This window comes from Pteropus alecto, unplaced genomic scaffold, assembly GCF_000325575.1.
Source record: "Pteropus alecto unplaced genomic scaffold, ASM32557v1 scaffold125, whole genome shotgun sequence".
Taxonomy (NCBI): domain Eukaryota; kingdom Metazoa; phylum Chordata; class Mammalia; order Chiroptera; family Pteropodidae; genus Pteropus; species Pteropus alecto.
The window spans coordinates 8,719,161-8,738,903 of NW_006436888.1; the positions used below are offsets into that span (position 1 = coordinate 8,719,161).

Genomic DNA, 19,743 nt, shown 5'->3' on the forward strand with positions numbered 1-19,743 from the left:
AGCAGCTTCAAGATAAAAAGCTTTATCTCCTATTATCAACACTGTGAGCCATCTAATCCTTTGTCGCTGAGATAATTTCAGTTTTTTGAATTTTTGTTTTTAACATACATCACTACCGTATTTTGCGATTCCCCTTTTTCACGTTTTACTGTGTGTAGAGTCATTTTTAAAAGGCTGAAGGGCCCATAATGCCTTCCTAACTTGTGTTTGTTTTTTGCCTATGATATTCAAAAGTGTAGCCTCTTTAAAACCCCAGTTTCTGGAAACCCGAGAGAGTAATGCTACATGTGGGTGCCTGAGGTCCACTCTCAGACAGGTGACAACAGGACCTCATGATAGAATTCAGGGACAGTTCCACAGACCCATATCCGTACTTTGACTTATAGCTAACTTGATTCCCTTGCTCCAACTTACCTCTCTTTCTTTTTGTTTTAAATAGGTATATGTGCTCCCTGTCGCTGTTCCACTATTCTGAATACTTAGTCACAGCAGTCAATAATCCCAAGAGTCTGTCCTTGGATTCCTTTCTCCTGAATCACAGTCTGGAGTACACAGTAGCTGCTCTTTCTTCTTGGATAGAGTTCACACTTGAAAACATCTTCTGGCCAGGTCAGTGTGCCCTTTGGAGGGGAGGTGGGTGGCTTCCACGTGGGCTGAGGACAGTGATGTGGGTTCACCTCTCAGTTCTAATCTCCCCGAGTGACTTTCCCCAGACCTCTATCCTCACTAAGCTCTTTATAAAGGACGGGCTTGTGAATCCCGCTTCTGGATTTCGAATCGAGGACAGGTTGACCTTCTGTTCTAAGCCTTGCATAATGTAGTACGTCATCTGATAGGAAGTTCCTGCCTTTGCTAGCTGTAATCCTAATTTTACAGTCAGATGAGATTTGGATCTCTTCGTTTTCTGTGACTCGAGACATTCCATATGAAGATTGTAGTAGCAAAAGCCTCTGTGTCCGGAACCTACTCTTGAGTCGAACTTTCCACAACAAATTAAATCAAATGGTGTAGTTCCCAGGATTCAGTAAGGGGCCAAGGTGGGAAACACTGGGTCCTTCTCTGTTTCACTTAGCTGTCCTTGTCTCCAAGGGGAGGACAGGAGCACGTGGCAGAGGACATGGAATGAGAGCCCATCAGCTGTGTGCCATGGCGCTGTAATTGGGTTATTGGCACTTTAAATGGATGGACAGCGCAGCTCAGGGGAATGTATTATGCTTATACTTAAATTTTAATGTAATGGCAAGTGCTAATTGCCCACTGGCATGGTTTCAACTGTTCCTATCTTTGGAAAAATAGGTTAATTTTAAGCATCCAGAGGGGAAACCCAACAGTCCCGTGTCTTCACTTCCCATTTGTCCCCATGTCTCCTGCAGAGCTGAAGCAGATCACCTGGCTCAGTGCCACAGGCCTGCTGATGGTGGTCTTTGGAGAATGTCTGAGGAAAGCAGCAATGTTCACAGCTGGTTCCAATTTCAACCACGTGGTGCAGAATGAAAAATCAGAAAGCCATACTCTAGTGACAAGTGGAGTGTACGCCTGGTTCCGGCATCCTTCTTACGTTGGGTGGTTTTACTGGAGTATCGGAACCCAGGTATAGTATCAGCTTTGACACTGGTCTCCTTTAATCTTTTTTTCTTTTCTACATTTTTTAAGTGACATATAATTCATGTACCATAAAACCCACCATTTCAAAGTGCACCATTCAGCAGGTTTCAGTGTGTTCACAAGGTCTTTGGTTCTCCTTAAATAGGTGTGTGTGCTCCCTGTCACGTTGCAACCGATAGCTAAATACAAGTCCAAATGTAAAAAAAGTCCTTAACATTTTTTACCACGTACTTAAAAATCTGGGCGTCCTAAATGTGTAAGCTCTTCGTGACTGAGTGCTGTCACCCCAACTGCCATACCCCTTCTCTGCCTCTTTACCTTCGATCTGGAGCACCCCAGTGGAGTGAGGACAGAGATGGCGCTGCCATTCGAGTGGCAGCTTAGCCGATTTTCATTAGAAGCTGCTGTTGATGAGGCCAAGGTCATGTATTAGGCTTAACCTGAGCTACAGAGGTTTGCTCCCTCTCAGGCTGCAGACTGAGCCTTGTTGTCTTGGTCCGGGGAGGACTTGGCCAGAGAATGTGAATAGAGTTTAGAAAACTCACCACCTCTTTGAGAAAATTCAATCTGGACCCGCTGGCATTCTATCCTGCGTGCATGGTCTGTGGGGACTCTAGTGGCCCCAGTGGTGTAGCAGGGGCAGGTCACTGCACAGCATCTCCAGGAAAACTTGCATTTCTGAAACTTAAGACCCCCGCATTAACAATCATATTCCTTGGGAACCAATCAGTTATAGTCGAGTCATGTAATTTGCATAAATGTTAACTGTACACCTAAGGACTAATTTTAGAGTTTTTATACTTGACCATACATCTTTTCACACTTTGACCCAGCACACACGTATGTGTGAAAACGGAGCAAGTCTTTCCCGGAACGAATGACACCCTCAGTGTGTACAGGGCAATCCGGTTTCGATCTTATTACGGTCTGTGATGCTGTTTATAACACACAGATGGGTTCCGGGGCTCAGTAGCAGGTCGTGGCCCGCGGCCGAGGAGCCGAGAGGCTGCGCGTGCCTGCCCCGCGCGCGGGCACAGGCCCGGGCTCGCTGACCAGGCCAGCCGTGGCTCTGGCATTTACTGGTTGGCCTCCCTTTCCTCACGAGTTAGGTGGGGCGGCAGCAGCACCTCCCATCCGCCGTGGGTGCTGCATGGCGCCTTGGTTGTAAAGGGCCGAGCGTGTGCTGGGAACTGTACAGTGACGAGAATGAGAAGTTGAGGGCATGTGCCTGGCTCTCGGGACGTCTCGCACTTGGAGGAGATACACATCCAGAGGGCAGAGGTGGGTGGTGGGCTCTCCGGGCAGCATGGCAGTTCCCTGAGAGCTGGGTGATGCTCTTGGCCTGGAGGGACTGTTAGGCCCTTGGTCAGTTCCCAAAAGCGACGAGACCACAGGAGTAGGGAGAACGAGGCAGACAGAGAGGCAGACAAAGGGGACGCTGCTGCAGTGGGAGCCAGGGTGGGCCAAGGGTGGCCGGGTCAGGCCCCTTAGTGCCCTGGGGCGATTTGATGAGTGATTTTAGAAGCTCAGTTGGCAGCAGGGGACATGGGTGGGCTGTGGGGCTGGAGGCAGGGGGCCAGGCAGGCGTGAGGTGGGACAGGCAGGCGACGGGCTGGGAGCCATGCGGGAAGGCAGTGTGCACCGCGTTAATTAGTGGGGGTGGGAGGAGGGGTAGCTGTCGCCCCCTGACTTGAGGGTTGATGTCCGGGAGCTTAGTCTTTCCTTTTAATAGATACTCTCAGGCACGGGATGGGGGGGTGGGGGGGGGAGACGAGTGTGTGAAAGGGGTGTGAAAAGAAGCCGCAGTGACGAGGGTTTCTTGCCAATGGAAAAGTGACAGTGCGATTTCCCGTCATGGCTCCCTGGCCGCGGCCCGCAGACCCTACTCGTTTCCCAGCCTCGTGGCCCCTTGGCGGGAAGCCCCCTGTGGGTGTTTGACGAGCAGATGGCGCTCAGGTTCACAGTGGCGGTCCCTCTGACCCTGGTCAACTTCGTGTTCCCCGTCAGGTGATGCTGTGCAACCCCATCTGTGGCGTCGGCTACGCTCTGACAGTGTGGCGATTCTTCCGCGATCGAACAGAAGAGGAGGAGATCTCGCTGATTCACTTCTTTGGCGAGGAGTACCTGGAGTATAAGAAGCGGGTGCCCACGGGCCTGCCTTTTATAAACGGGGTCAAGGTGGGGCTATGACACCCCAGGGGTCGGGCGCCTCCCGCCGCACGCAGCCCAGGACAGAACGACCTCTGGTCGGCCACTCTGCGGAACAGATTTTCTTAACCATTTTCAATTCCTCAATTACTCTTCTGGAATATCGCTCAGGACCAGATGGTCAGAAGGGCTGAGGACCAACGGCCCCCCCGACTTCCCAGAGCAGTCTGTCTTGGGGCTGAATCAAGACGGGGTGTGGGTTCAAGATGGACAAGGAACAAATAACAGCAATATTCAGCAGTGCCCTCCAGACGTGCCCCGGTGCGAACCCAGGCCACGTACTGTCCCTTCAAGGCCACAGCGTATTTAGGCTATAACCAGGACCCCTTGGGAGAGGTGGACTCATTACTCTGAGTAAGGCTTCTTCAGTAGGAGGCGGGTGTGGGCATCAGTGCTTTTAGTGTTAGAAATACATTCAGAATCTTTAACTGAGAAACAAAAGCAGCAGAGCTTTAACCCCCTCGTTCCTGTCTGTCAGTGCATGAGCATCTCTACAGTTTTAAAGACACTCCCTTATAAGGCACTTTGGCTCTTCATATATTTAACCGTATTTACATATCTATTTTTTATAAGTAGCAGTATAAATTCAAAGGGGACTCCAACCTTTATTTGGCAGAAAGGAAGCACCGACACGCAGACAGTTGGGCCAAGCAGCTTTGTGTGACCACGGTACCCCAGGCCCGGGAGACCATGGGCCCCTGTGGATTTTCTGGGGTCCTGGCTCCTGCTTGTCTTCCAAGAAGGGGCTGTTATCAGTGACAGGCATGTCAAAGTGTGTCATTTGTCCTTTATCCTAAGAAATGCTCACGGATCACCCCTGTGCAAGGCGTTAAATGCTGACAAATACTGCTCTCCATTTTCTTGGGATTTTATTCATATTTTATCATAGCCTATAGTTTTGTGTTTTGATTTAAATCTATTAACTATCGATTTCTATGTTTTGTTCTCAAAACTTCATCGTCCCTAATGCTATTTCAAACTGTCTTCCAAAGGGGAGCACACACTACAAAATTCAAGCAGGTTGAAAGTCTGAACTAGACTCGTGAAAGTCTGAACTAGAGCAACTTATCCCAACTGAGATTCAGTCATATTTTTGTTTTTCAAGTTTGGGGAGAATAGTTGGCTTTATGAGTCAAACATACACACTCCGAAGACCCTCGCTTATCCTGGACTGGATGGGAACTTGGTCTCAGTGTGAGACCCTTCCGTGCAGTTCTGCAGTGGCACCGAGGACGTGTGAACGCGATGGCGGTGGTGGCCCCTGGCCGGGCACAGCTCTGCCACGCCACGCAGCTTTTGAGCAGCCACTTTCCCTTTCTGTGCCTAGACCCCCCATCTGTAGGATGGGGTCGATACCACCTACCTCACAAGGGTGTCGTGAAGACTTAGAACGACGACGTCAAACGTTTTCGATGCTTAGATGAGAGAGATGACGTGAGTGGAATGCATACCGCATACGAGTTACACGAACATGGACGTTTGGTTACCTGTACCAGATACTGGAAATGCGTGTTCAAAAGAGCATTTTACCGACTCAAAATAGTACTGATTTCTAGATTTCATGGCCTAAGTAATTCTTCTTTGTTAAGTATACCAAAGAGGTTTTCGGGTTTGTCGATTACTGCTGTGACACTCGCTGGCGTGAGAAACTGGAGACCTGACCAGTGGCCCTAAGAAGGGCGGTACGGTCAGGTGGCCATGGCCACTGATGCCGGATCCCTGGCAGCAGCTTCCCTGGGACGTCGCTCCCCGGTGGGACGTCAGCACGCACTTTGCGAACTCAAGTTGGATCAGTTCTAAGTGTGGTCTCCAGACCATGCTTAGCGAAGTAAATGCCACTCAGTAGGACTGCAGAGTGGAGGGGTGGTTGGGGGATGGCAGCCATCCCCAGACCCTTGAGGAAGGCTGCTTTCTTGTTGCATCGAGTGGGCTTGGACCCAGCTTTAGTGACACTTCTGGGCTGTGAAGTTGTCTTTTTAGTAGCTGGAGAGCAGCCGATGATGGCCAGCTCTAGCTTTGTGGGTGGGAAGTCAGAGGCACTGGCCTCCACTTTTCTGCTGGGCCAGGAGCTCAGAAGGTAGGCCTTGGTGCTTTCCAGTGAGACGCTGCCCTTATGCCACCTGAGGCTTGACATACTCTGCTTTAAAGAGCAGTTCTGTGGGTGCAGTGAGAACATTCACACCCAGCTTTGTAATCCCTGGGCAGAAGTGGGCAATTACTTAGGGATAAAAGATGAACTATTTAGGGACAGGGTTTGGCAAGCGATTGACTTTCATCTAGTACTGAGACCTTCAGAATATTTTTAACTGTATAAATTTAGCAGTGACTGCACACAAAGAATCAGGTTAATGAGGCGCAGGCTTTCTGGGTATTCCCGAAAGCTTTTCAGGTTAAGGCCATGTCTCCAGTTCCCTCAAATTAAGAAACTGTCAGGAGATTTTGTTTTCCATTGTGGGTTTTAAAGTGGAAAATCTTAAGTGGAACACAGGCACTGCATGGAACAAAGCTACTTGGAAGCTGCGTAAAATGAAACATTTTACCAAGAACTGCAGGCTGCGCTGAGAATGGCAGTTTACGGGAGAGGGGTGAGCCTGGCAGAAAGCAAAAGCACAGTCCCACCGCCCCGCGTTGGCGCGAACTTCTGGAGCCTAAGAGTAAACTCGATTCAGCGCTTCCATCCATTTACCGTTCTGGGCGATGACGTGATGGGGGAAATATTCCCAAACCTATACATTGCATTAACAGATTAGGCTCAGTAGGGTCTCGGCACAGCTCGTGGTGGTGGTGGGCCCTCGGTAAGAGGTACAGGAAACCACTGTCCCTTCTCTGCACTTTCTTACTGCCTTAGATAGCTGTGATCTCCCACCATTTTTGCTTCTCTAGTGACATGGTGGGGCGAGGCAGCCTCAGCCTCGCGGGCGTGGTGGGAGAGGCTTGCTCTGTCCCCTGCTACGAAAGCTTGACAGCAGCGTCCTGGGCCTGGAAAACTGGCTGCCAGGAGGGGCCCTGAGCGCTGGCTCTGGGAAGCTGCCCGTAGCTAGGAGAGTAATTTAATGGAGTAATTATTCTACTCTTTTTACATGCAGAAATGTTTATTTAAATATTTTAAATTAGATTTTCTTTCACAGATACTGATATTCTTTCCGATTCTTAAATAAAACTGTACTTGATTTCACTATGAATGACAGTGTGATTGTTTGGGATGCAGAAGTACAAAGGTCACGTCCCTTCCAGCTAAGAAATGTCCGAATGTACAACGTAAAACCAGAGGTGTTTTGCCTACTCGATTCAGTTCCGAACGCCCACCCCTAACCAGTTTGCAAAGGCGGTCTTACCCACTCTCCTGGCTGCCGCGGAAGTCCGCGATGCTCTGGCTTGCGAACGTCAACGCCCTGGGGTGGCAGCTGCAGGGGCGCTGGTGGAGGTGCGATGCCTCAGTGCATTGACATGCACACCCACCTGACACGTCCAAGCCACCTGCTGTTTGAACCCCCGAATCAGGATGGACATTTGCTTAAAATATGGCTCTGGGCATTATTATGCCTCCAAAACTTTAAATTTTAGGTCATTTAGGTCTTTTTAAAAAGCATCATATTAAGTTCCACTTGATTAACAGGGTCCTGTGTAAGGATGGACTATTAGAGCAAAACTTCTGAATCGTGCTGTCATGACAAGGTGAACCCAGGAGCATGACAGCAGCCTGGAAAACTAGTGGAGAAGCTGTGATGGGGACCGTCCCCCGCCATGCACGCTGCTGCTGGGTGCTTGTCCTTCTCCTGGGTCTGCTTTTGCTTTTTGAGCTCAGCCTTTGCCGTGAAGGGTGAAAAGCTGGCGCACAGGATTTTGCTTTTTGCTGAGTCAGTGTTCAGATAACTGGATGGAACTTTCCAGTGGCACCCAGGTAATAGTGGGGCAGTGATTCAGGAGAAGCCGGATTCCTCTGAGGCAGGGTGGACGCATCACAGTGGTGGATGGAGCCTCATTAGTAAATTCAGAGCCGCAGGCCCTCGTGGGCAGTAGGTCATCAGGCACTAGGGAGACACCGGATGAGTGAGGGGCTCCAGGCTGGCGTTACTCAGTCAACATTGTCCACGTGGACGGGGATGTCATCCCTTGCTGCTGCGATGATGACCAAGACTTCGTGCCTTGCCAACATGGGAAAAGAAACTTAGCCCAAGCCAGAAGCTCCGTCGGGAAGGCCTTCAGAGGGTTTCCGGGTTTTGCTGCAGACAAAAATGATCACTCTTTAGAAAATGACCATGATGGCGACAACCTTTTCCTTCTGAAGGTCCGGGTCTCCATATGCATATTGCAAATTCCCAAACCCCTGGGACCAGCCCCATTGGTTAATTTGGGCGCTCCCTCCACGGGGTGGGGCATCGCCTCCAGATTTTGATTTGGGTCCCTAAGGGTCTTTGTTCAGTGGAGGCTCTCCTGGGAGGCTGCCTAGAGTCCGCTGCTCCCTCTCAGCTCTGAGGCCTTCTCTCTCCTCATGACACTCACTGGATCATTCCCAAAGGGATTCTTGAACATGGGCTCTTCTGCCTAGCGACGCCCACCTCGCCACGTGCCAGCACCAAACCCCGCCCCGGCCAAGGCTTTCGGAACGGAAGGCCTTTCTGGAAGGCACTGGCTGACCACGAGAACCATATGGTCTCCTAAAGGCTTGCCCTCTTGTGTCTGATGATGTTTAGTGTTGTAGACATCAGCTGTTCGGGCTATTTCAGCGGCTTGTGCTGATAAGCAGCTTTGAGTTGACACCCCCCTCCACCGAAGCATCTGAGCTAAATGAGCCCGTGGTGCCCGTGGTGGGTGGGCTAGTTTATGCCCTGTCCCCAGCCACAGCAGCACACCTGCCCACGCCCGCTAGGCTCTTCCAGCTCTGTGTGTGGCTTTGCTCTCTGCCCCGTGACTAACACATTTTATTGAGTGAAATGCTGGAAGACTGGCTTGTGACAGTGACGCGTCTGTTACTGCGCATTCTTTTCTCCCTCTGGCAAGTATTTTGGCAAACACTGCGGCTCCAAGCTATAGAAATGCTCTCATACAGAAATAACCCGCGGTCGCCTTTTCTCATTGAAGTGCATTTGTGTCACGTGGTGTAAGTGCCTGGGGGCCAGTCTGCAGAGCTGGAAGCTCTCAGTGGTCAGCGGCGCAGGCCGCAGCCATGCCAATGATGGCTGTGAATGTGGGCCGTGTGTATCAAAGTCACATGTGTCATGCATGAAGTCACTTGTTTGAAGTCACCCTCCTGATTATGGACGTCTCTGTGTATTTTACACACTGAGGCTGTCAGCGGCACGCTGGGACCAAACGGGAACGGAAGCCTGGGCTCTGTCTTTCTCGTCCACATTTGTCTCTGAGCTTGAACCGTTTGCCTGCTCAGGCTGGAAAGACGCTCTACCTGGCCTGGGTCTCGCCGTCCGTGCTGTCATCGTGCGCATTCTGTAGATGCTGTGACTCTTCATCCACGGGCGCCTGGAACCTGCGCGGGAGTGGGCGGATCCTGGGCACCTGGAAGGCGGCAGAGCCAGCCCACCGTGCGTCCTGAAGCTCACTCTTTGCCCGGAAATCAAACTTAAGCAAACACTCAAGGGCTTTGGTCCTCAAATGCTTCCTGGGGGGCCAGGGCTGAGGTAGGTAGGAAGTGAGGGGCCAGGCCCTGCTCTCACAGAACCTATACTCTGGTTGGGAGACATGCCAAGATTGGGAGGGGGCAGGGAGGGGCCAGGTGATGGGGAAGGACGGTGACTGGAGACCTGCTTTGAATAGGGTGATTTGTGATCAGAAGTCTAGGCTTTAAAAGGAACACAGGCTGTGTGACATGCTGGAGGGCTGGGGAGAGCGGGTGGAAGATGGTCTCTTGGATTGGGGGTGGCAGTGGAGACAAAGCAAGCGGATCGAAACAGTCAACAGAAGTTGGGAATGGGTTGGACGTGGGAATGAAGGGAAGAAATGACTCTAGGATGTCCTCCAGGCTGTTTACTTGATCACGTGGGTGACTGATGTCATTTACTGAAGTCAAACAGGAACAGCACGATTGCGAGGGGTGGGGGCGGCGCAGTAATCAAGTTCTGCTAGCCACTGTGGGATGTGACGTGGCTGTGAGCCATCCAAGCAGAGAGCCCACGAAGGGATGGTTGGAGATGAGGGAGGGCCTGTGCCGGACACGGGGACTGGGGTCCTCTGCATTGCCATGGGGGGTTAAGCCAGTGGACTGCGTGAAGCCCCTTAAGGAGAGGGTGCAGAATGAGAAGAAGCCTGGACTGAACCCGAAGGAAAACTGGCATTTGAGCATTGGGCCCAGGAGGCAGAGCCAGCCCGAGATTAAGAAGGAACAGCTGGAGAGGCAGGTGGGAACCCCGGAGCGTAGGCTGTCTCAGAAGCAAGGGCACGGCGAAGGTGACGGACAAAGTCCCACTTAGGAGTGCTGCCGAGAGGCCAAGGGAAGGAGCTTAGCGATGGTGGACCTGGAGCAGATCCCATGGGTGGGGTTGCCGTGGGATGGGGAGGAAGCAGGGGTGGCAGCTCCAGACACCCAGAAAGTGGTGCTGTGAAGAGAGCTAGAGGCAGCCCCCTTCCTTGCCCCAAACCTCCAGGAGCCGGGCTGGAGCCGGGCTGCAGCCCGAACTCCTTGCTCTTTGCAGAAGCCGACCGCAGCCGCCATGTCCCCGCAGAGACAGTGTGCCCCTTGGCAGGCGAGCGGGAGCACACTGTCTGAAGCTAGCTTCTCACCCGAGCAGAGCACACAGAAGGGCAAGCGTGCAAATGACAAGAGTGTGGCTTGCTATGTGCACACAGCGTGGACAAGCTGGGTAGACAGCACCCAGAACGTCACCTCCACCCAGAGACCCCCCAGGATAATCAACCACCAACCCAAGAGCGAACACCAGAGGTGCGTTCTGCCTGGTTTTGAGACTTTATAAATGGAATCAGTGTCTGGAATAAACTACTCTGAACGTCAGCTTATGAGGAAACACAGCAACCAGTCTCGGGTAGACAGAGATCTGATCAGAATTGTGCAAAAGGCATGACGAGTTTAACCTCTCTGTGCGAGGTGTTGACATAGTCACTCGACAGGTGACCTGGCAGTTCTGGACTAACGTGGCAATCGCACACACATACTCTCATTTCTCTTCTTCCCCAAACTCACTGAGACTCTAGTAAAAGGGACGAAACATCGAGGGAGAAAAAATCTCTGCAGGTTGAGAACAGGAAAGGGTAAGACCAAAACTGCTCCGGGAAGCCGGAGAGACGGAGGCGAGCGGTAGATAACCGAGCAGGCCTGAGAAACCTCAGTTGTAAGTTCAAAGTGCACACGGGACACGCTAAGGCCCCACCTGGTTCACAGCGCAGGGTTCTCAGGGCCCAGGAACTGGTACCCACAGGGAGGGTGGGTCTGAGATGATGAGAGAGGTGATGGTCCAGACCCCTACCCGGGAGCAGCTGCCCACCCCCGCCCCACAGGAGTCCTAGGTTTAGTCTCTGAGGGTATGAGCCACAGGTGAGAACTACTAAGAACCAGAAAATCGGGTGTGCATACAAGTCCTCCATATGGTCACCTTCCAGGAAGGAAAGGAGAGAATCTTAAAACACACTGGGGCCTTCAAGAACACAAAGCAGAAGGAACGCCCCGCCCACCCGGACCCCTCGCAGCGAAGCACCGCCCACTCGCCCAGAGCTTCCGGTCTGCTCCCCGTCATCCAACGAGCAGATAATCAAAGCTATCCCGACGTCTGAAGAAAGCCTTTGGCGTGGAAGACAGAAACCTAAACGAACAAAAAGTAAGTTGGAGGAAACAGACTGAAGGGAAGAAACTTAAAAAGTACCTGTCGGGCTCAGGTGAGACACTGTGAAACAACAGAATGCTGTGTCGAAAGAACCGGGCACCGAAAAAAGAGGTCTTGGAAAGTAAAAAAAAAACAAAAAAAAACTACTAGAAATTAACTATTTTTCGAAAAGCTCTAGGGAGTTTTCTTCGAAAATGAAGAACTCAGTAGAATGGTTGGAAGGTGAGTGAGGAACTCTCCAGAGAAAGTAGACCAAAAAGACAGAGACGGAACACAGCGCCGTCAGGGGAATGTCAGTGAGGGCCGATCCCCAACAAGAGTGCCAGACAGAGACGTGGAAAAGTTAACAAGTTCAACAAATATAGCCCAGTCTGAAAGATGCGAATTTCCAGGTTGAAAGGACCCACCAGTATCCAACCCCATGGATGGAAAAAGGCCCTCACCAATGTGAGATCTCAGAACACTGGGAGCAGAGAAGATTCCGTAAGCTTCTAAAGAGAATCCGTAGGTCACACTGCAAGGATTAGAGCTCAGAACGCCTTCCAATTTCTCAAAGACAACCTTGGAAGCTAGAGGACAATAGAACGATGCCTTCAAAGGAGAATCGTCTCCAACCTAGAATTTCAGTCTAGGATTTCATACCCAGCAAAACCATCGGTCAAAGGTGAACGCAGAATAGACATTTCGTGCCTGTCCGAAACATAGACCCTTTTTCAAGGAGTTACTGGGGGATGGGCTTCGCCAACATGGGATATAGGAAACAGGAGATCTGGTAGGAGCAAGGCAAATGGAGTCCCCAGGAAGGTGGCAGAGGGGGACTGGGCTGACTGCTGTGCACCAGACCTACGGGGCAACCAGCCCCCCTTGGGGCGGAGTGACTCAAGAGACGGGGCACATCAAGGACCTGCCACCAAGATCCCTCTGCCACTGGAACATTTTTCGTTGCCCGTGTGGGGTACTGAGGGCCTGGTCCAGGTTCTTGTCTAGACTGGACTTAGCCGTGCCCTGAGGAAGTGCTGCTCTCGCCTCCGTGTTCCGCTGTGCGGGTCAGCTGAGGACCCTGATTACACTCCCAAAGAGTCTTCTGCTGCAAACGCCTGAGGGCTGGAGGTGGGAGCCTGTGTGCCTAGAAGCAGAAACTCAGAGCAGCCTGCTCTCCCCAGGTATTCGCAATTGTCCAGCACCTGGTCTGAGCAGGTGTCCCAATGACCCTTATGACCTGGCCCACTGACTGCCAAAAGAATGGGCTCTTTCACACACAAATTCTGAGGCGTCTTGGCTCCCCTGGGGCCACCCCCTGGTCTCACCTGGGCTCCAGCCGCTCCTTCACCTTGGCAATGGAGCGGACATAGGGCGTGATCTGCTTGGTGATGGTGGTCAGATAGGCATTTTCCTGCTTCAGCTGCAGAAGGTCATGGAGCTGAGCTGTAGGGACCAAGGCCAGAGCGTTGGGTCTTGTTGGCTTTAGATTCTTACTCTCAACCCTCACACCATCTACGTATCTCAACTAATTCACTAATTAGCTCTTTAATCAAATGGCAAGGTAAGACGTGAGGGCAATCTACTCACTGAATCCTCACCTCAGATGCATCGTTTTGGGGCCAGTTAGCAGCTGTGAGGCAAAGTGAAGGGCTAAGGGGACGAGCGTGGGGGTTCATATCTGGTTAGTGGGTAACTGCCTTTCTGCTCCTGCTGGCATGTGGGTTAGCTCCAGGACAGGGGTGCACTCAGCTGTGGCTGCCTGGGACCTTCATAAATCTCCTGCTCGTTAGCCACCCGCTGGTAGGATTCCTCCCACATCTGAAAGAGAAAGTAAGTTGGACGGTCACATATGGTGTTAGCTGCAATTTCCATTGGTGGCATTTCTGTCCTCTAGCTACTCAGAGCCACATGGCACCCCCAGCCGGCTAGCTTGGTTCCAGGCAGGGAAGACCCAGGTTCCAAAGCCTACCACACGAGGGCCTCATGGAGCACGGGCCAACGACCTCTTTCTCCCCCTTCCTGTCTTGAGGCAGCCCAAGTGCACGCTGACAGGTGGGCTGAGGGGAGTTAGGGCCTGGGGCGGGGCTACCTCCTGGAAGGCGGCTCTCATGCCCTCCACGGAAGCGTACTCCGAGGCGATCTCTGCGTCCACCTGCAGGGACTTGCGCAGGATGTCTGCCATGATCTCCGCCTTGATGAGCGAGTGGTGCTTGGTGAGGTCCCGGTGCAGCTCCTGCACCTGGTCCTTCAGGCTCTGCATCTCAGCCTGCAGGTGCTGCGTGAGAGACCACGTCGAGTGCTTGTAGTTCCGGCGGGCGGGGTCACCGCCCCGCCTCGCGGAAGGGCCGGCTTCCGGAGTGGCCCCTGACCTTGGAGGGGAAGGGGCGGGTGCCTCCCCAGCCCGCAGGTCCCCGGCTCCCCTCACCCGGTAGGAGTCCTCGTAGTGGCGGCAATGCTCCGTGAAGGGTGTGTCCTCGCCCTCGGCCAGCAGCACCTTGGTGCTGATGGACCGGTGCAGGGTGGGCTTTTGGACCGGCGACCCCAACATCTTCCCCACCGGGGAAGGGCAGCTGGGCCCCATCAGCACCTTGGGGCCTGAGACCCCTGCTAGCCTGGGGAGAGAGCCAGTGTGGGTGCAGATGGGGGCAGTGGGGGTGGGCGGGCCTTCCCCTCCTCCAGCCTCTAGTGCTCTCTCAGCCCCCTCACCCCAGACTGCACCCCAAAACCGCCACGGGAGCTCTGAAAAAGCCTGACGCAAGGCTGCACCCAAGACCGGTGACATCAGCACTGTAGGACGATGTCACTGTGCAGAAAAGAATCAATCAGGACTCCTTCAGGGTGGGTCCCCAGAGGACGCTGTGTACCCTCACTCACTGGGGCCTTGGCCTGCACATTTTCCCTAACTCCTGCCGGGTCTGGGGTGGAAGTCAGGCTCTGCCCCAAGCCGCCCCTTCCCTTCAGTGCCTAGGGGCCCCGGCCAGGGCCTCGAGGCTGCAGCAGCGGTTGGGCGAAGCCCCCGAGTCCTCTCCATCCTCCCCGACCAGATGCTACGCCAGATTTATCCTGGGCTTCAGATCCGGGGGGCCCCGACTTCTACCCCCCAGCCGGCACACTCGCTCTCCCGCGTGGCGTTGTTGGCGCGGGGGCTCAGCAAGCCGGAAGGGCAGAGCGCACCTGTCTGGACCGCGCCAGTGCCCTCCCCACTCTGACCCAGACCTTGCTGCTCACGTGTTGGTGCCGCCCCCGGCTCCCGCCGCCCAGCGCGGCCCCAGCAGAAGCAGCGGCTCCAGGCAGCGTGCGAACTCGGCGCGGTGGTCGCTGGCGATCTGGACAGGGGGACAAGTCGTGAGGCGGCCTCCAGACTCCGCAGCCCCCGCCCCCGGCCCACCCGGCGCCCGCGCACCTTGCTGCTCTGCGCCGGCCGGAGGCGATGCGGCCGCGTGGCGATGCCCTGCAGTCTCTCGATCAGCTCCTGTGCCCGGGGTGGGGGGTGGGGGTAAGGGCGGTGCTCTGGCTGATGGGGGTGGTGACAGTGAGGGGGAGGCCCTGAGGGCAAGTCTCTTTGGCACCTTACCTGGTATCAGTTGGAGGCTCCAACCCTTCCCTGGGACTGGCTTGGAACCACCCCCCCAAACCCCCACAGGAAAGGTTGAGGGGGGCTGGACTCCAGCAGACACTGCACTTTGGGGGAGAAGAGGCTTATGCGCCCTTCCAGGCTTCAGTGTCCTCTTAAAAGGGACTCAGCTGGCCCCTAAATGGCTTGTAGATGATGGTGTGGAGGAGGGGAAGAAGGTAAGCCCAGAGACCCCTGGTTCAGCCACCAGTTGGCAGTCTGGGTTGTGCCCAGTGGGGTCCTGGCATGTTGGGGGGAAGGCCCCGCAGGAGCTGGGGGACTCACATAGCCCAGATCCAGGAACTCCGCCTTGTTGGCCAAGCTGAGGAAGGAGGAGCAGATGACGAGGTGAACCTGTGGGAAGGCCACCGCTCAGCACCTGGCTGGGGGCAGGGGGCCCTCTGGGCCAGGGTGCCCAGCACCGCAGCCCCAGCTCCCCTTACCTGCAGGGTGGGCAGCAGAGCGGCCAGTTGGGAGAGCTGCTCCTTGAAGGCCTTGTCCTTCTCCTCATACTGGCTGGGGGAAGGGCAGGCAGCCTCATTTCCAAGGGGAGGGCGGCTCACCGCCCCAGGGACCTCAGGATGGGGCAATGCCGTCGCCCCGCCAGCTTTGTGTGCCCTTCCCTGCCACCCTCCCGTGCCCTGAACCTCCTTGCCTTCCTCACCCGGCGGACACCGGGATGTTTTGCTCCCCAGGGTGGGGCGGGGCCTGTCCAGTCCCAGGCCCTGAGCCAGGTGTGTGGAAGGAGGCCAGGGGGCAGGGATGGAGAGCCCACTCACCTCTGCACGGCCCGCAGCAGCACGGCTTTCCTCTCTGCCAGCCTGTCCTGGGAGGGACAGTCTGCTACTGACTGGGCATGCCCAGCCCCGCCACCTCCCAGTGCTCTGCCGCTACCCTGGGCCTCAGTCACACACTGGCCATCTGCCCAACCTGCTGGCCCAGCTGCCTGAGCCTGAGGCCTGCCTTCCTGCATCCCGCTGCCTGAGAGTCCCAGTGTCCTCACCTTAAACGCCACCTCCTGGGGGAAGTCCTCCCTGACCAACCCCACCACCAGCACAAGCTAGGGTAGGCCCTGGCTTCCCTTCTGGAACTCTCCTGGCAACTGTGATTAATTCCTGGAAAGCAGTTCAATGCCTGCGGCCCCGCTGCGCTGGAAACTCCAGGCGGGCCCTGAGGGGGCCTGCCCCATGTCGCAGGCAGCGAGTCACGGCTGATAAGGATGCTCAGCCTATGGCCGTCCCGTCCGCCCACCACGCACCTGCATGCTGCTGAACAGGGCATGGATGGCCGCCTCCTCCTCCGCAGCGCTGCGGCGCACCTCCTCCACCATGGCCTGCAGCAGCGTGATGGCCTCCCGTGTGGCGGTCTGCAGGGCCTTCACAGCCTGGGGAAGAGGCGGCGTCAGCCTCCTGGGCGCGCGCGTCCCCAACCCTGCCCCTGCCGGGGCGTGCAGGGCACCCCGCGCTCACCAGCACCGCCTGCTCCAGCCGCTCGCAGCCCTGCACATAGGCCGACTCGAGGTCCACGCAGTGGGCCCGGCTCTCCCTGCGGGGAGCCTGCAGGTGAGCCCGGCTCCGCGCCGCACCCCGCGCCCTCTCGCCTCCAGCTCCCTGTACCCACCCCTGCATGTCCCGGAAGCAGCGGATGCACAGCAGCGACTTCTTGTCAGTGGAGAACATGATGTAGGCCTCGGCGTGCAGAGCTGCAGAAGGGCGGCGGTGAGGGCTGGGGCAGTGTCCCGCTCTGTCCCCACTCCCTACCCCCGGCCGGTCGCCACGCCGCACTCACTGCACTTGGGGAGCACGTCGCGGCTGCGCTGGCCCAGGGCCACGATTTCGTGGCTCGCGAACATGCGTGCCCGGTGCGTCTCGTCGCGGCAGCGCGCGCACAGCGGCTGCCCGCACGTGTTGCAGTAGTACATGGTCTCCGGGTCCTGCGGGCCCAGTGTAGGCTCAGTCCCACCGCCACCGGCACCCACCGACCGTCTCCCCGGTGTCACCGAGCTGGTCGGTCACCGCCTGTGGCAGGGATGCGGCTCAGTGCAGCCTTTCCATGTCATCCTGACGCTCTAAGCGCCCAGCTTACAGAAGAGAACACGGAGGCTCAGAGAGCAGGTGAGCGGGGCAGTAACGGGCGGGAACCGGAATGCGCTTGGGGAGGCAATTACATGGGGTTGGGAGGAGGGCAGAAACTGCATTTGCAAAACATTTTACTGGAACCATAAGTATGTGTGCGTGTGTGTGTGTGTGTGTGTGTGACCTCTCAAGCCACCCTCCGCACCCTCAACAGTAGCCCAACGGCAGTGCCCACCCTGGCCACGTGGAGGCTAAATTTGGCTGAGAGGGAAAAAGGAGTGGGGCCTGGGGGTTTCCTTCCCCGGGACAGACGCAGGGCTTAGAGCCCAGGGCATGGGCTGCAGCCACGGCATTGACCCCAGCAACGGCTGTGAAAGCACAGACCTCGAGTCCTTACTCTCACATTCAAGGCCATTTCCTCCTCTGCTCCCCCTACCTCCAGATGGGCACCTCTGTGCTGCTGTGTCACACATGTCCTAGCTCTTGATCAGCACCTCCAAGCTTCTGCTCCTGCAAGGCCATCCTCCCAGGACTGGGAATTCCTATGCGACCTCCACAGGCCAGAGTCCCGAGTGCCCTTTGCAGCCCAGCCTGAAGCCTGGCCTCTGCTCCTTAGTCTTTCCTAGACTCAGCGGGCAGAGTCATCCCTCCCCGACAGCACGCTGTCCTCACTTTCCCTAGGGCTATAGGTAGTAGCTCAGAGCTACCTACGTACCCTCAGGGGCAGGCCCACTCTGAGTTGGGGACCAGTGAGCTCTCCCCAAATCGAATGGCCTTAACCTCTGTCACTACCTGGCTATTCGCTCAAGTCACTCGTTCTGGAACTCAGTCTCCCTACCTGTAAAATGGCCACCTTTGGGATCCAGGTGCGCTAGGGAGGTGTTGGAGGATCCACTAATGGATAATCTTCTGAGGATATGTTGGGTACACTCTGCCAGCACCTAGACCCTGGGACCTGGCACCCTTGCCTCCCCCCGGGCGCCCCTGCCTGCTTGCTGCACTCCAGGTCACAGTTGGCACAGCACACCACCTCCAGGCCGTCCCCGGAGCTGTCCACGAGGAACTGCAGCAGCCGGTCCACTGGCGGGAGCCCGCTGGGGCCCTTCACCACCGTCTGGTGTCTGCGGAGAAGCTGCAGCCAAGATCCAGATGCCCCTTCTCCGGGGCTCCCTGTCTGCTCCTGCCCCCCCACATTCCAGGCTGGGGCTAAATATAGGGTGGGTGGGGGATGGAGTGCTTAGGTACTGGCATCTGCTATAAATATCTCAGCCAGTGCTCACTCTCACCCTGTCCCTCCCCCAGTCCACTCCTGGGTGAATCCTGGGAGGTCATGGGGTTGGCGACCTGGGGTGATAAGGCAGAAGCCTTTCCTCAAGCCCTTCTCATTGCACTGGGCACAATTACAGCCACGCCTCCCCGCCCTTCCCCCCACAACTTGATCCTACATCATCTGCTAATGTTGACCTAAGACTTCAGGGACCAACCAAGTGAGTTACCAAGAGCATCCTGACGCTGCGCTGAGGTCAGGTACTCCATTAGCACTAAGTCCCGACATGACAGTGCCCTAGCCCCGCCCCTGTCCCTAACTTTCTGTGGGAGGCCTTGGGCCAGTAATCCTAGGCCTCAGTTAACCTGACCTGGAAAATGGGCGGGAGCGCGCGCATTCTCCAGCGGAGAGGTTCCGGCTGGGTGGGGCCTCTCCCAGTCCGCGCTGGGAGTCAGAGCCTTGCCCTCCCTGCACCTGGGTCCCTGCCCAGGCAGAGCCAGGCTCCCGTCCCAGGGAGGGGGACCGTGGGGGCTTCCAGGCACTCACTGGCACAGCGGGCAGGCTAGACGGCCATCCGCGGCGCGGCCGCGCAGGCAGCCGGCGCAGAAGTGGTGGAAGCAGTCGAGCAGGCAAGGGCGTTCGTACTGGGCGTGGCACAGCGGGCACACGAGTGGGTGGCCGCTCGCGGCGTCCACGGCGTCTGGACCCTCCAGGGGCGCGAAGATAGCTCCCGACATCTGCAAGGACAGCGCAGGACGGCGCCAAGGCGCCCAGCGGTCGCAGAGCTGGGAGCAGCAAGGTACCCGGGCGGGTTTCGGAGCGCCGGGCAGGGGAGGCGTGCGGAGGGGCCGGCCCGGGGCTCTATCCCCACCTCTCCCGCACCCGCGCGGTGGCCCTAAAAGGTCAGGCCGCTGGACCCGACAAAGCTTCCTTCTCGGTGGCCAGCCAACCCCTTCCTCCACCTCTCCCACCAACCCTCACTCCCACCCCAGGAATTCCCCTCTCGGTGTCCTCTGGGTGATCCGCAAGCGACACTCCTTCCGCGCTGGGCCGGCCGGGTTGCTCAGGAGAGGTGCTCTTGTCCACCAGCTCCAGATTGTCCGCCGCCTCACGGCGAGGGCCGGGACTACCGCTCTGCTCCCTTGTTCCGGTCAAGGCCACCGCCACGGCCACTCCATGCCCAGTCCGGGAGGAGGAGAGGCA

At 56.0% G+C, this 19,743-nt stretch overlaps 2 protein-coding genes across 2 annotated transcripts in view; one reads left to right on the forward strand and one right to left on the reverse strand.

Annotated features, from left to right (window-relative positions):
- ICMT (isoprenylcysteine carboxyl methyltransferase) overlaps window positions 1-5,373 on the forward strand; it is an 8,954-nt gene extending 3,581 nt beyond the window's left edge. Inside the window, exons 3-5 of the mRNA XM_015591333.2 lie at window positions 440-609; window positions 1,374-1,591; window positions 3,613-5,373. Of these exons, the coding sequence (XP_015446819.2) occupies window positions 440-609; window positions 1,374-1,591; window positions 3,613-3,795 (571 nt within the window). The 3' untranslated portion in view covers window positions 3,796-5,373. The remainder of the gene's footprint in view (window positions 1-439; window positions 610-1,373; window positions 1,592-3,612) is intronic.
- Window positions 5,374-6,886: 1,513 nt separating this feature from the next.
- On the reverse strand, window positions 6,887-19,521 carry RNF207 (ring finger protein 207). Its single transcript, XM_025048536.1, is given in 18 exon segments — window positions 6,887-8,268; window positions 8,271-8,299; window positions 9,218-9,298; window positions 12,911-13,028; window positions 13,352-13,403; window positions 13,675-13,860; window positions 14,011-14,197; window positions 14,814-14,911; window positions 14,989-15,057; window positions 15,484-15,552; window positions 15,642-15,714; window positions 15,978-16,024; window positions 16,457-16,582; window positions 16,668-16,743; window positions 16,819-16,900; window positions 16,987-17,131; window positions 18,262-18,394; window positions 19,087-19,521. Coding segments are annotated over 18 exon segments (1,812 nt in total). The 5' UTR covers window positions 19,278-19,521; the 3' UTR covers window positions 6,887-8,218.
- Window positions 19,522-19,743: the final 222 nt, after the last annotated feature.